General features: G+C 33.9%; 1 protein-coding gene across 3 annotated transcripts; it reads left to right on the forward strand.

Annotated features, from left to right (window-relative positions):
• The first annotated feature begins 2,266 nt into the window (after positions 1-2,266).
• On the forward strand, positions 2,267-15,150 carry LOC141663131 (UTP--glucose-1-phosphate uridylyltransferase-like). 3 transcript variants are annotated; one of them, XM_074469265.1, is made up of 20 exons: positions 2,267-3,015; positions 3,924-4,024; positions 4,133-4,223; positions 5,843-5,903; positions 6,005-6,082; positions 6,161-6,205; positions 6,283-6,356; positions 10,896-10,950; positions 11,113-11,170; positions 11,305-11,351; positions 11,419-11,475; positions 12,359-12,391; positions 12,637-12,672; positions 12,812-12,867; positions 12,948-13,023; positions 13,297-13,380; positions 13,463-13,561; positions 13,667-13,771; positions 14,720-14,791; positions 14,884-15,150. In XM_074469265.1, exons 1-20 carry the CDS (start codon positions 2,390-2,392, stop codon positions 14,908-14,910), a joined length of 1,881 nt encoding a protein of 626 aa, XP_074325366.1. In that variant the 5' UTR covers positions 2,267-2,389; the 3' UTR covers positions 14,911-15,150. The 3 variants fall into 3 exon arrangements, with proteins under 3 accessions (XP_074325366.1, XP_074325367.1, XP_074325368.1); XM_074469266.1 differs by having other exon boundaries at positions 12,640-12,672; XM_074469267.1 differs by lacking the exon at positions 12,637-12,672.
• The last annotated feature ends 298 nt before the right edge of the window (positions 15,151-15,448 follow it).

The raw sequence follows: 15,448 nt of genomic DNA on the forward strand, positions 1-15,448 counted from the left end.
GTTCTCTATAAGTGAACTTGGCTTGTCGAGGTCTCCAAAACTCTGCATGTAGAAATGACTTGTCAATATATCTGAGATCTCTATATAAATTTTAACTTGTCGATATCTCTGAGATCTCTAATGAGAAATTGACTTGTCGATATCTCCAATCTTCTTATCTTCATATTAACTTGTCGATATCTCTAAGTTCTCTATATGCAGAAATGACTTGTCGATATCTCAAAGATCTCTATATGCATTTTGACTTGTCAATATCTCTGAGATCTTTAATGGGAAATTGACTTGTCGATAACTCTAATCTTCATATCTTCATTTGACTTGTCGATATCTCTGAGACTTCTCTATAAGCCATTTTGGACTTCTCAATAAGTCATTCTGGAGTTCTCAAATGACTTCTCTATATGACTTGATCTGTGACTTTTAGATATCTTGACTTAAAACATTTTTCCTAAAACGGATTTATTCAACTCCAAGCTTTTTCACCTTTCTCTGAGGCATGATTTTGTTGATCTTCTTCCAGAGTTTATTTTTAGGCTTGAGACTGTTCACAGAATAATACTCCAGTATGATCTTTAACATTTTTACAGACTCAAGTAATACAATACGAAATACATATTTAGACTATCATATAACTAATCCTTAGGGTTGTCAATGTGACTTAGTCATGTTATGATACTTGCATATCTTGCATAATATAAATACATAAATAGATTGCAAATAACAAGCAAAAGCCCCAATTTGAAGCAAGAACTCTTGAATCAAGTTTATTTTTTCACCTCTTTTAATGATTTTGAAGCTAGAATCTGTTAGGCCTTGATCGGAGCTTTGATTTGGTTATTATAATTTGCGATTTTAGCTCAATAACATCTTCAAATTCGGTTTTTGATCTTTAAAATTTGAAATTATGAGGTGTATTTAAACTTGAATAATTTGTTTTCCTATTTTACTCATGGTGAAAGTGACAATTTCAACAAAATTTTATTCCAGGGGTACAAAATGAAGCGAAATTTAAAGTTAAAGGTGTAACTTGAAAGAAAATATAATATAGACCCGAATTAAAAAAACACCCAAAAAATGGGTTATAAAGTATTAATTACTTTTTCATATACAAATTACTGTTTTATAAAAGGCATATTAATAATACGCCACTTAGAAATGCATGTTAGACCAATATTTTTGGACAAAATCTTCAAAAGTGATATTATTATCACAAACTCCAAAAAAAATTGTCAGTTTTTCCGTTAATTTTTAATTGAATCTAAGAAATCTATTATATATATAATAGAGCAACTGGGAGGTCTGATGAGACCTTTTATTCCTATTAAAATTACTTAAGTACCCCTCATAATTATATGTTAATAATTATTTCATTTAATATGCATGTATTAATTGCATCAAACTTAATATGAATGTATTAATTAGTATGACTGATTATTACATATATTTATTACTACTTCATTATCTAACATTAACAATTTATCAATATATATATATATTTATCTTGTTATGATAATACGAGAAACTATAATAATAAAGTATCGTTATCATAAAACGGCGAAAACTAAATATAAACGAAGATCATACTGAAAATTTTAAGGCTAAATGTGATGTATTACTAAAAAATTTCAAACGTATTTTGACATAACAAATATAGAACTTTAATTTTATAAGAATAACAATTACACAAACTCGAGAATCATTAATATTACGAAACATACTTCCCGTTCACGAGATCATTGGTCTCATAACATATACTTTTGTCAAGTTCAACAATCATGTAACTCACTTATCACACCTTTAAATACATTAGTTATTTTTTTAAAAAATAATTCATTCGCATATTCAACATGTGTGGTGAAAAAGGCTGACAATCGATATAGTGAATACTGTAAACCCACAATTATAACATGATCTTGTCAAACAATTATGAATGTTCATACTCGATGGCACCAATTGTAAAATTCCAAAATTCAAAACATTTCAAAGTACATAATTTATAAATATTATACATCTGTTATTCGATCCAAAATTAGAAACATGATAATCTCACAACATAACATATACTTTATTTATGTAATATAAACGTGATCCATACGCGAGTTTATAAAATGATCCTCACACACATTATAGAATATATAAACCGAAGAAATTCATACTTACAATATTAGTCATTACACACACAAAACTAACTTCTCAAAAATCATAAGCTATATATATCCATTTAACAAGCATCTATATATATATCCATTTAACAAGCATCTATACAAATTTTAAAAGTATTTCAGAATAAAGCATAACCAAAATCACATTTCTCATTTCACACCTCAGTCTCCTCCTCCCCTACTACATACACACAAAACCCCTGTATCTATCTCCACATCTCGCCGCCATGACAATTCACTCCGCCGTAATCCAAAAGCTCCTCTCCACCAACGCTCACCTCGGCAAGCGCGTCGCCAACCACCACTTCAAAATCTACACTTACGGCGTTCGCAACCGCATGGCCATCATCGACTCCGACAAAACCCTAATATGTCTCCGCAACGCCTCCGATTTCATCGCCAATCTCGTCCGCAACAACGGCAAGTTCTTATTCGTCAATACCAACACTCTCTTCGACGAAATAATCGAACAAATGACCAAGAAAATCGGGGTTAAGAACGATTTGTCGTGGAAATTGAGCGGCTTTTTGACGAATAGCTCGAGTCCGAAGAAGTTTAGGTCGAGGAATAAGAAGATGATTTTAGGGGCGGTTACTCAGCCGGATTGTGTGGTGATTATGGATACCGAAAGGAAGTCTTCGGTTGTGTTGGAAGCGAGTAGGTTGAATATTCCGATTGTAGGATTAGTCGATTCGAGTATGCCCTGGGATGTTTATAAGAGGATTACGTATCCCGTGCCTGCTAATGACTCGGTTAAGTTTGTTTACCTGTTTTGTAATATGATTACTAAGACGTTTTTGTATGAGCAGAAGAGGATTTCCGGCAAGTCTGGCATGTCAGCTGATGAAATCAAGTACGTTTTTTACTTTTTTTTTATCAATTTATGTTTTTTATTAGGCGAATGTCATTTAGAGTAGGTACATTGTTGTTGTTATGTGTTTTAAATTGTAGAGTGTAGTTTAGGTTAGGCACATTGTTGATATATTTGGTGTTGGTAGAGAAGCAGGCTTGTCATTAAATGAACCTATTTCATTTCGTTCTCAGGGTTGTAGTAGAGTTACTTATTTTGGTTAGAAATGAACCTGACTCTGTACTCTAGCAGACTATCATTGTTTCCTCTTAGTTGCATCCAAGGTGTTTTGATCATGATTGTTGATGGGTATAAAACTAATGATGTCGGGTATGAATGAGAAGGTACAATAAAATTAATAAAGATCAGTTCCTTGTCCATTTAATGTTTCAATGTGTTTATAGAATTCTAATATCATGATCCTACAAATCTGAGTGGGAATGGATGGTCCTACCTCTTCTGTTGATGGAGTAGGCTCATGCCAAAGTGATCTCTCTAAATTGTCAAGAAATTAACAATTTGTGTCACAACTGACAAGACTGAGTGATTCTGGTGAATGGAAGAGAGCAGGGCGTGCTGATAGCTAATTAGTGTGAACAATTTGTTATTATTTGCTCCTTTTGATTTGTCCTAGTGTGGATAATTTTTATCATTCAATTAACAATATGTTTATTGTAATGCATTTGAATTATTAGGTTAAATGTATACATGGGAAATTTGTTTTGAGCATGCTACCAATATCTCTTGGTATATTTCGTGTATATAGGTTTATTCTACAAATACGATATCTGAATATATTGTTTTCTGCCTTGCCTATAGATGAAGCATTTTGAATCAGCAGTTCTAAGGCTTGGTTCATGATTTTTTTACTTTTTTTAATATGTTAATCTTTTAATATGAAAAATGTTTAGGTTAGAAGCATTAGATGAAGTTCGTGAGGACTGCAGAATTTCTTGTGCAAGTGATGAAATCTTTGTCCGCTCCTATGAAAGCTTATTGCCAGCTTCTGATGGTAAAATTATTGATCCTTATATTATCCTTAGTTTTACCCAAAAAAGGGTGGATAATATGTGTGTTATTCTTCATCAATCTCTGAAGAATAGTTTGTGTATTAATGCAGATCCTTTGGAGATTAAAAAGATATTTGACAAGCTTGTTGTGGTAAAGAGTGATACTGGTATAGATACGAAGTTGGGTATTGATAAGCCAAAGTAAGAAATTTTCATAGGATTATTCATTAATGTTAAGGTTGTTCTGCAATGTTTTTTAGTCTTCCTGTCCTATGAACGGCATTTTCCAGTTTCTTATGTATTTAATATGCTATATTTTATATGTCCTTTGGAAAATCGAGGCAGAAAATAGATAGTTGTTCCGTTAAATTTGTATTCACAAATACCCACTTATGTTATTTATGGATGCCACCAAGGACATACCAACATATGCCGTACACATTATTTTTCCTCCTATCATAACCATGCCTTCTGAATTGAAACAGTCCGAGAACATGTTACAAGACTTTCCATGATCATTTTAGCAATTTAACGGGTAGAAATATACTTTAAATGTTTTAGGATTCCAAATTTGTCCAACTAGAGTGATTGCACTGCAATTTTATGTCATATTAGTTCTTAATAAATATTCAGGACCTATCAAGAAGCAATTAATCTGCACTGAGAGGACAGAACTAACTCTCCATGAGAAACAAAAATAACAAAGTAACAAACACTATAACCTGAATTATCATTGACTCGCTTTTTGTTTTTGGTATTCTCCTGTCCTTTCTTTACTTTAGTATCAAAAATTGGCCTCTTTGTTATTGTAGAGATGCTCTATCCGATGGTTCCAGGATACTTGACAAGTGTTATTTTCCTGTTCATTTAAATTCATTTTGTTTTCTACCGTAGGTCAGTAGCAGTCTTAGGGACTTTGTTCAGTGTAGCGAAGTTGATTAATGCTTTTGACAGCTTTGATAGGATGTGTACCACCTCAGGGTTACTATTTATGCCAGCGATATTTTGGATCGTGTAGAAAGAATTGGTTCTTAACAATAATATGGAAGACATTTTTATAGTTTCCTAGGAAAGTATAATTGTTTCAAGATTGAAGGTTGCTGATTGCAAGAAGTGGAGTAAGAGAAGACATATTCCAACCCTTTTTTGCATTGTTTATCTCAAGTATGGACTATTGTGTAGTGACTTCTAAACTTTCTTCACTTGCGTCATTATTATATTAAATTCCAAATGACCAAGTTTAATGATTTTTCCAGTCACTTGCTCGTGTTAGAAGCAGTGAAAATGTAACAAGGATTAAAGATCTTGGCGGTGTTGAAAATGTGTTGAATGTGAGTGGATACTATTGTGTGAAATATCCACTCAAGTTTATTGTGAAATTTGAATGACACGAACAAGTTAAATTTTGTAAACTAGTTGTTAACGGTTTACCCTATATTTGAACTTTAAAATCCTAATAAAATCAGGACAGCTGCTCGCAGCTCGTAGCACAGATGATTCCGAATAAAGCATGAATTTTGTGCTTTGATTTATAGCCTTTATATCTTTAACTGTATGTGCAGTGTTGTTTTTACGAATCACTACGATTTAACTTTCCCCAATGTGCAAACTGTACCTGTACAATATCAAGATGTCTTTGAATATGTCAAAATGTTAGACTTTCCCCACAAATTAAATTGCTAATCGCATCATGTGTAATATGCCAGCTTGGTGCATGTAAAAGATGCTGATTATATCCACTAATTTTTTTTCTGCTGCATTTTAAAGTTATATTTGATGTCATTTGGTTATGAATTTCCTGTTGCATCGCTAATATGCAGGTCAAGTATGGAAGTTTGCAATGGTTTAACAAGCTTGGACTTGCTTGTTAATTATATCGAGGTTAATTTTTTTGATGTTTCGTTCTATATATACCTTTGATATGTATTATATATATTTTTTTGTGTGCCTACTCTAAGCATGTTGATTATCACTGATTGCAGTCCCTTAATTCAAAGTACGGATGCAATATTCCTTTGCTTCTGATGAATAAAGGTGATACAAATGATGCTCTCCTGAAGGTAATCTGTGTGCTTGATATCAGTTTTGTTTTTGTGTTACGTATCTAGAAGCTAATTATTGCACCCTGTTTTATGTAGGTTTCAGAGAACCACTCCGATAAGAATATACATACCGTAGTCCAGGTTTGTGTTTTAAAATATGTTATCATTCCTCAAAATATTTATATACCTGGTCTTCTAATAGACGTTATGTAATCTAGGTCCCAACTCATAGAGAAACTGATTTAGATTTTGAGCCTACATCTTCTGAAGAGAGAAATAGCGACAGTGAACTGTATGTCCAAATGCTTGTTCCTTTTTTTTTCTTATCTGATTTAGGTTTTAATTACTAAAATAAGCTGTATGATGCCTGGGATGAGATTGAAGCCCCCTTTTTCCTCAGAATTGATATATCTCTGTATCGTGATGAATTTTGGTGCTTACAATTCATAGAATGTATGCTGTTATTGTCCAATTTTGTTGTATGAGTATTACTGATAGGGATCAGTAGTAGTGTATATCCTGTTTGAGTTTAATCTTGACTTAACAGTTGGGAAAGTTATTATCAGTATTGTTATTTTAATTGTGTACTTGACTTTGTTTTATCTAGTTCTTAGTAGCTACATCTAGAACCTTTAATAAGTAGTTGTGAGCTGCACTATTATTTTACCCAGCTGTTTGGGTTTGTAAACAGCCTATATATCTCCCTGTATCAGCTTCTTATGAAGTAGACTTTGATTATATATATAACTTCTTCTCTGAATATTGATAATGTATCAATTTGGGGATAGCTTGGGGTAGAGATTGTCCTGCGGTTCAATCTCCCGGGGTTTATAATCACTGTCCTTGTTGTGTTTATCATTATCTTGTTATTATAATCTTATTTTTGTCATTGTGCTGCGTCAAATTGGTATCAGAGCTAAAAATTCTGGTTTCTATCATTGTTAAAGTCCATCCTACTGTTACTATTCATCCGCTGTTATATTCACCTTGTTCATCAGCTGTTATATTCACCCTGATTCCTATCCAAAACCTGATTTCAGTGGCTAAATACCGTTCCTCTTTACTGAAAATCAGGCACATAACACCCTTGTATCACCCCATGGCACCACCAGATTCCACCACTTCAATTTGCTGCCCAGAAACCTACAAAGCTGCGCCTTTCTTATTTTTATAAATCCTTTAAGCATTCAGTTTCATTTCCCACAACACCAACGATTACTCACCAAAGCAAAAAAGAGAATAGGTTTGGGAAAGGAAATCAAGAAAGAAATAGAGAGAGAGAGGCTGCAAGGATATAACAAATCTGAGAAGAGAGAATCATAGTCGTCACTATCGTCCTGCAATAGAACTTTATTGCGCTATGGCTGTTCATTTAACTGGACATCTACACGATACATTCTCCGTTGTGCTGTTATGAAACAAGGGAGGTAACCTATACCCTGTTTGGATATTTTAATATTCTTAATCATATCTATTTGACCTTCATGTTCTTGACATCACTATCAACCATTTTTTTTCTCAAAATCCAGCAATCCACTTTGTTTTTTTCCTGTCCCTGCTAATTTAACCATGTTCATATCATGAGTTTTATCTAAATACCCACCACTGCATCTAATATCAGTTTGGTTGATTTTTTTTTTAAAAAAAGATATACATTTTAATTCTAGGACTTAATATTCATGTTTTAGGAATTTTAATTCATAGTTTGGTATTTAGCCTTCTTTTACGTTTGTATGACTTTATTTGCTTAGTTTGCACAATATTTTATGTTAGTTGCATATACATGTCTTCTTTATTATATTTTGAGAACTAGTGATAGCATTAGTAGTCGACTATAATATAGTTGTTAACGTTAAATTTCTATCGAATCTCAGCTGTGCACTTATTCATATCATGGTCATCACTCGTAGCGGAACTTATAGCAACTCACAAGACCCACCTCCTGACCCTCCTGAGCCAACTTTGGCTCATTTGTTGCAAAATATCCAAGCCCTCACTACGTCTATGAACGATAAATTTGATAGTTTAAATAATCGAGTTGAGGCCTTAGAGATTGTAAACAATGCTAGGAATTTAAATGTTGAGATGATGTGCTCAAAATTAAGATAGATGCCCCAGAGTTTGATGGGAGATTTGATCCCGATGTTTTCTCTGATTGGTTATCCAGTATGGATAAATTCTTTGATTGGCATATGATGAGTGACGAATGTATGGTAAGATTCGCCAAGATGAAGCTTGTAAAGCAAGCTAACATCTTTTGGGGTAGTATTGAGAGAGACCTAGAGCGTACAGGACAACCTCCGGTTAGGCATTGGGCTGAGATGAAGATGCGCTTAACTCATAATTATCTACCTCTAGGGCATAGAGATAGGTTAATGGAGCAGTTTGATAACCTAACGCAGGGTAGTTTGTCTGTTGCTGAGTATATCGGCAAGTATAAAGAGTTGATTCAGAGGTGTGAGCTTAAAGAGAGTACTCGTATGAGCATTATTAAATTCAAAAATGGGTTACGACCCGAGCTCAAACGACAAATGATGAATACTCAAATCAACACTATCGATGACGTTTTCCAGGTCGCATTAGAGCATGAGTATCGACTCAAGGAGTTCTACCAACAGAGAGGACTATCCTATTCGAGGCAGCCTATGAGTCGAGCTCTACCACAGAGTCGGACTATCCCCACATCTCAAGGAGCTAGTAGTAGTACGAGCGTTCCTACTAGAGACCCTACGAGAGTTCAGACTCCAGGGTCATCCTCTCGATTTAGAAACACAAAGACATGTTTTACGTGTCAAGAGCCTGGACATAAGTCTTTCGAGTGTCCAAAGAAAAGATTAAATCTTCTTGAGAACTATGGAGAGGATGATGAGTTGTTCGAGGGTGACCTAGAGAGAGCCCATAACACCGATGATGAGGACGCTTTGCGAGATCTAGAGGAGACAGAAAGACATGTAGGTGTTATGCGATGCCTGTTTACCAACTCGAAAGAGGATGATTGGAAGAGGACTTCCATATTTCACACCTTTAGTAGAGTTGACGGAGTAACGTCAAAGGTCATTATCGATGGGGGAGTTGTTTAAATGTTGTTGCACAATCTGCAGTTGCGCGATCAAAGTTAAAAGTAGAGCCACATCCTCATCCTTATAGTGTAGCCTGGGTTAACAAGACATCTATTCCTGTGACACACAGGTGTCTTGTTCCGATCCATCTCGAGGGCTACGAGGAGAGTATATAGTGCGATGTCCTCCTATGGATGTTTCTCATATTCTTTTAGGACGACCTTGGTTGTATGACCGTAGTGTGACTATGGTAGACATAACACATATGTGTTTACACACAATGGGAAGAAGATCATATTGCTTCCTAGTAGACCACGTGAGACTCTTAAGAGCGACGCAAATGCAAATAGTGTTCCTACACAGCCGATTAAATCTCTCCATATTTTGAAGAGGAAGGATTTCGAGACATGTGCTTTAGAGTCAAAGGTTGTGTACATGCTAGTTGCTAGAGAGGCGAAAGACATTCATGAGATGAGTGGTATTGAGATTCCTAGTGATGTTCAACAAATTCTTGACGAATTTGTTAATATCATGCCCAGTGAGCTGCCTGAGGGATTGCCACCTCTCAGAGATATCCGCTATAGAATTTATCTCCGGATCCTCTTTACCTAACCTACCACACTATAGGATGAATCCTTCTGAGCAGATAAAGATGAGGCGACAAGTAGATGAATTGCTTAGGAAAGGATTTGTGCGAGAGAGTCTTAGCCCCCGTGCAGTACCGGCCTTGTTCACACCTAAGGCCGATGGTAGTCTGAGGATGTGTTGCGACAATCGAGCTATACATTGTCAAGTATAGGGATTAGTAGTAGTAGTGTGTATCCTGTTTGAGTTTAATCTTGAAGTAGTGTTATTTCAATTGTGTACTTGACTTTGTTTTATTTAGTTCTTAGTAGCTACAACTAGAACCTTTAATAAGTAGTTGGGAGCTGTACTATTATTTTACCCAGCTGTTTGGGTTTGTAAACAGCTTATATATTCCCCCTGTATCAGCTTCTTATGAAGTAGACTTTGATTATATATATAACTTCTTCTCTGAATATTGATAATGTATCAATTTGGGGATAGCTTGGGGTAGAGATTGTCCTGCGGTCAATCTCCCGGGGTTTATAATTAGTGTCCTTGTTGTGTTTATCATTATCTTGTTATTATAATCTTATTCTCGTCATTGTGCTGCGTCAATTACATTGCTGATGCTTAAAATTTCCCTGTGCGTACTGCTTATTGTTAATGTTACCATTCAGATTTTCTATACTGCACTTAATATGAATAAATAAATAAATCTTAATTATTTAGAGCAAATCCATGCTTTAATTGAAAGTTATAAACAATAAACCTATTCCAAGTTTGTCATATCTAGAGTTATATTGAGAGTGGCGTGAATAATTGTGAATTTTTTTATTTATGGCTTCTAGTTTGTTTAAGAGGTACTACTAGTAGTATAGTGGTTGGCCAATTATAAGAGAGCAATTTTGTTATAGTTATTAGAATTATAATCTAAAGGAGCCAGAAAATGTGTGTGTTTTATGTCTTACATTAGAAGTACTACTATAATTGTAAGCACGAAATTCTACCCGTCTTTAATAGACACTCTAGGTTCCTTCCATTTCCCTGTTCATGCTGCTAATTTGAATTGGCTTGTTTTGAAGGCTAACAAATAGTATAGATCTGTAGCATGTGAGATTTGACTCATATTTGATCATAAAGTAGAACTTGTCTGCTAAACCTACTATGTAACTGCCCTGATTTTGCATGATGTCACCTTTTGACAGTCAGGTCCTAGTGTCCTTGAAGAACAGTGGAAAGCTCAATGATTTTATATCTCAGGTAGCGTTTTTGTAGTGCTTTACTGTTCTAAATTGAGGTTCTCTTCCTAAAGTTATACTCGACCGCACTGTTGCTTTTCAGTATTAATCTATTGTTGTAACTGTTAAAAGATATCATGATAAAATCAGAATATCTCAACTAAATTGAAACAACTAATTGCAGGGAAAGGAGTATGTTCTCCTGATGAAATCAGACAACCTTGCTGAAGTTGTTGACCTAAGTATCCTTTATTTGATTATATTTTACTTCTGGAGTTAGACTATGCTCAATTCTTATATTTATGTTTACTGTGCTTTTGTTTCCCATGAGGTGTTTGTCCATCCAATATTGAGCTCCTTAATTGGGTTGTTGCAGAGATTTTAAATTATATGATCCAGAACAAGATCGAATACTGTATGGAGGTATTCAAACGTTCATAAAGCTTTTTATAGGCTTAGAGCTGTTTATTGATCTATGTTTATATTCCAGGTGATGCCCACACCTTCATCAGATATAAACGATGATGACTTTGATTCTCAGTTCAAGGTTGGTGGTTAATGTCAACTCATCTCCTCAAACTTCCATTTTTTATGAGCAAACTGTTTACTGGTTTAGGCTCGTACATATTCCCTAATAGACATGTGATTAGGTATCATCAGTGTTCTAAAAATCCCCAATTCAACCGATTAATCCCCTGTAAAATACTCGACTGATTTGATTTTTGAAATCCGATTTATCTTTATAAATTTTCCTTTATTGGAGTATATATAATCATTTATTAAAATTAAAATACTATATTAATTTAAATATGAATAATTATAGAAATAATGATATAATAAATACATATTTGTTAATAAACGACTAATATAATCATAATAATATATTATATATAATTTAATATTATAATACATCCGATTTTTACTCCGATTAATCCCCGATTTTTAATTAATCCCAAATCGGTATCTCGACCGATCTTCACCGATTTCCGATTTTACAATACTGGGTATCATACTGTAAGCGCATTCAAGTCAAAAGTTAAAAAACACTGCTTTGGAGAAAACCATACAAAAATGCAACTAAAAAATGCATGTTAGCATGAGCAGAAGTATATCTGGATTAATACTTGCTTTGCTCATCACTGCTTTTGAGATTCTGGTAGATTACTCTGTTGGTATGATTCGATTATATTGTAAACATCCAGGCCATAAAATAACTAATTATTCAATATTTTGTTGTAGTTTTAGTTGGCTTTTCTACCCTCTAATGTAGGTAAAGCTCAAGTCTTATCTATATATAACAATTTACAAATCAACAATCAGAAAGAAAATTGAAAAAATATTAGCTTGATTATGTATTGATGCTTGGTCTTATTATGCACTTTGGGACTGATATACCTGACTGACAATGTTTGTATCTTTGTGTTACGCAGCTACAAGAAATCGCAAGGACACAGGTTGATAATGTAAGTTTAGATTCTACTAATTTGTTTCGCGTCAATAAACTGGCCTTGGACGATGGTTAGCTCAACCTTAGTCAGGGGACAGTGGGACAACAATTAAAAATCTAAATGCAGCAAAAAATATTTAGCATCATATATATAGAAGCTGCTAAGAATTTAGGCTTTCAATTTTGTAGTAATGCTTTAATGGTGTGCTTCTTTTCGCTACATCAATATTTGGCTGACAATGTTCTTGTCAATTAATTAAGCAGATACAAGAAATTACAAGGACACGGGATGAAGAAGTAAGTTAATGATTAAATCAGTACTGATTTAATGCTAATTTAAATCAGTATTGATGACAAGAACATTGTCACCAACTACTGATGCTAATTTATTACTGATATAACTTCTCTTACTCTGCATTAATGGCTGTCTTTAAAGTCAGACGAGTCTCCAAAGTCTCAGGACAAGATCAAACTTTCAGATACATCGAATGTGTAAGTTCGTTCTTCCTAAGTTGGCACAAAAGTTGTAACAATGCATGCGTTCTAAGTAACAAGTATTCAATATTTTTCAGGTGGTTGGACTTGAATGCGATGTTAGGCATTGTTGAAAGATCTGCTCGTGACATAAGGAAGCTTCCTATGTTAAAGGTAAGACTATTCTCTCGATCTCTGGTTACGAGAAATTTATAGTATATTCTAGCTATCTTTTACATGCTTGTTTCCATCACTGCATTTGAATAATAGTAAAGTAAATGCTGTTGGTACTGGAGGATATAATATAGTAACAACATGGTAATTTAGAGCACAGGTCTTTTTACTCTCTAAAATGGATTCTACAGAGAATTCCAAATTTCTGATTTTGAATTCAAGAGAATATTTTATTGTAGTTTTCATCTTCTGATGATGTTATTTTTTATATAGCATTTCAACGGTGCTGTTGGTATAAGCGTTCCTAAATCCCGATATCTTCCAATTGAGTCGACATCAGATCTGCTTCTTTTCCAGGTTATAATTGAGCCTATCAGAATTTAAGTCTTATATCATTCTTTGAGTAGCCATTTACCAAATCTCTATGCTTACGATGCAGTCCAGTGTCTTCAACTGCTCTGAAGGCATTTTAAGCCGTAATAAAACCAGGGAAAATCCTTCCCTTCCCTCTATTGAACTAGGACCTGAATTTGCCAACGTAAGCTTTCTGAATGCAACTTGGTGGCTTAACATATTTGTTGCTTGTTACTGTTTTATATAAATCTTTAGTAATAGTCTACCTGCCTTTATATCCTAATTACAGGTTGATGATTTTAGTCGTCGCTTCAAGTCCATTCCCAATATCGTTGAGCTAAATAGCTTGACCGTAGCTGGTGATGTTTGGTTTGGATCGAACATAACTCTCAAGGTACAATATACGCTGCTCCAGAACTGTTCCCAAACATATCCTCCTACATCTATATGTAAACGCCCATCTATCCTCCTGAGGAGAAGTTTGGTCTATGTTACTTTTCCTTTCTTCATCAATTGTTCAGACTTGTTAAAAGACTTTCTTGTTCTATGTTTGCTGAAAAATGAGCACAATTATGATTTAACATATGTCCCTAATCAGCTAAAGTCAACAGATTGCCAATATAATGTTGAATTACTATTATGCTCCTATCTAACTACAAAATAACAATATTGCTGCTCATCAATATACAACTTTAAAATATCAATATTAAATTAGGCACTAATTAATAATGTAACCCGATTATTTGGTAATAATTTTATACCCGAATATGTTACCACTATAAACAAAATTTATTCTTCATCATGGATTAACCTGTGTAATTGAATTTTAGTTACATTGTAAACTTCCTTATAATTAGATATTCAATGATAAATTTATACCAATGCATATTGCTTGATTGGATATGACAAAATTAGAGTTACAGTGCAAGAAACGAGACTGTTTTTTTAAAATATTTTCATACCGTCTTATTGAACAATATTTTTTAAATATAGCGATAAATATAAGTTGGTCTTTCTCTTCTTATGTATCATCCAGGACTAACACATACAAGATAAACTTTTAGATATATCCATCCATTACCCACATGAGATTTATGCACATGATGCCAACAGTATAGACAGACTCCCAATTAAATGTCTTATTCGGTTATGGACATGGTACCTTCATTTGTGATTTGTTTGTATTCACTAGATCATGGAAAATTGTACTAACCAAAATTTTTCAGTAAAATTTATAATTTTTTTCTTTTCTTTTCCTTTTTTTTGCTAATCCTCTTTCTATCGTTTTATTGTGGATGACCATTATTTGATTCCATTCCTTTTATGATGTTTTATTTCGCAGGGTTTGGTCAATATTACAGCAATGCCGGACATGAAACTCGAAATTCCTGACGGAACTGTGCTGGAGAACAAGGTAAAAAGATAAATAACTATGCCAGATTCCTGTGTTTATATATTAATATAAACTTAGTAGACTTACTTGAATAACCTGTGCTGCATCTTCAGATAATTAGGAGGCAAAGTGATTTATAAGGAGACTTGCAACACACCAGAGAGACTAGCTGTGTTCTTTACTTGTAATAAATCAATGCTTGGGTGCAAGCAATTTTTGTCCAGGGTAGTGCGGTATTTTTTTTATCATAATTTAGCTTAAATATAGTTTTTGTAACATGTTTGCTCATCAATCAATAATATGTGCCCAGACATTTGTGCTATAACCGGATCAAATGATTACTTTAAATATTTAGTTTACGGAGCTGTACATTTCACAGAGCTTGGCATCAGTGCTCACATTTTTATAAAGAAAATATTTGTACGGTTTAAACCTGTGAATGATATAGATTAACTACCTTAGTCTATAGCGTACTGTGAATGGTTTTTATCCAGCTCTACTAAATTCGAAATGACAACCTAATCACCAGGGAATGATCAATGCATTTGGTTATCCAAAAGGGCGCTCTAAGAGTAAGAGCAAGCAAGTGTTGTTTTTAGTGACTAGTTTTTTTTTTGGCTAAATTTTTCTAGTGATAATTACACATACTACATCCTTATGAAAATTAATGCATCTTGG

This window comes from Apium graveolens, chromosome 1 (genome assembly GCF_009905375.1).
Source record: "Apium graveolens cultivar Ventura chromosome 1, ASM990537v1, whole genome shotgun sequence".
Lineage (NCBI taxonomy): Eukaryota > Viridiplantae > Streptophyta > Magnoliopsida > Apiales > Apiaceae > Apium > Apium graveolens.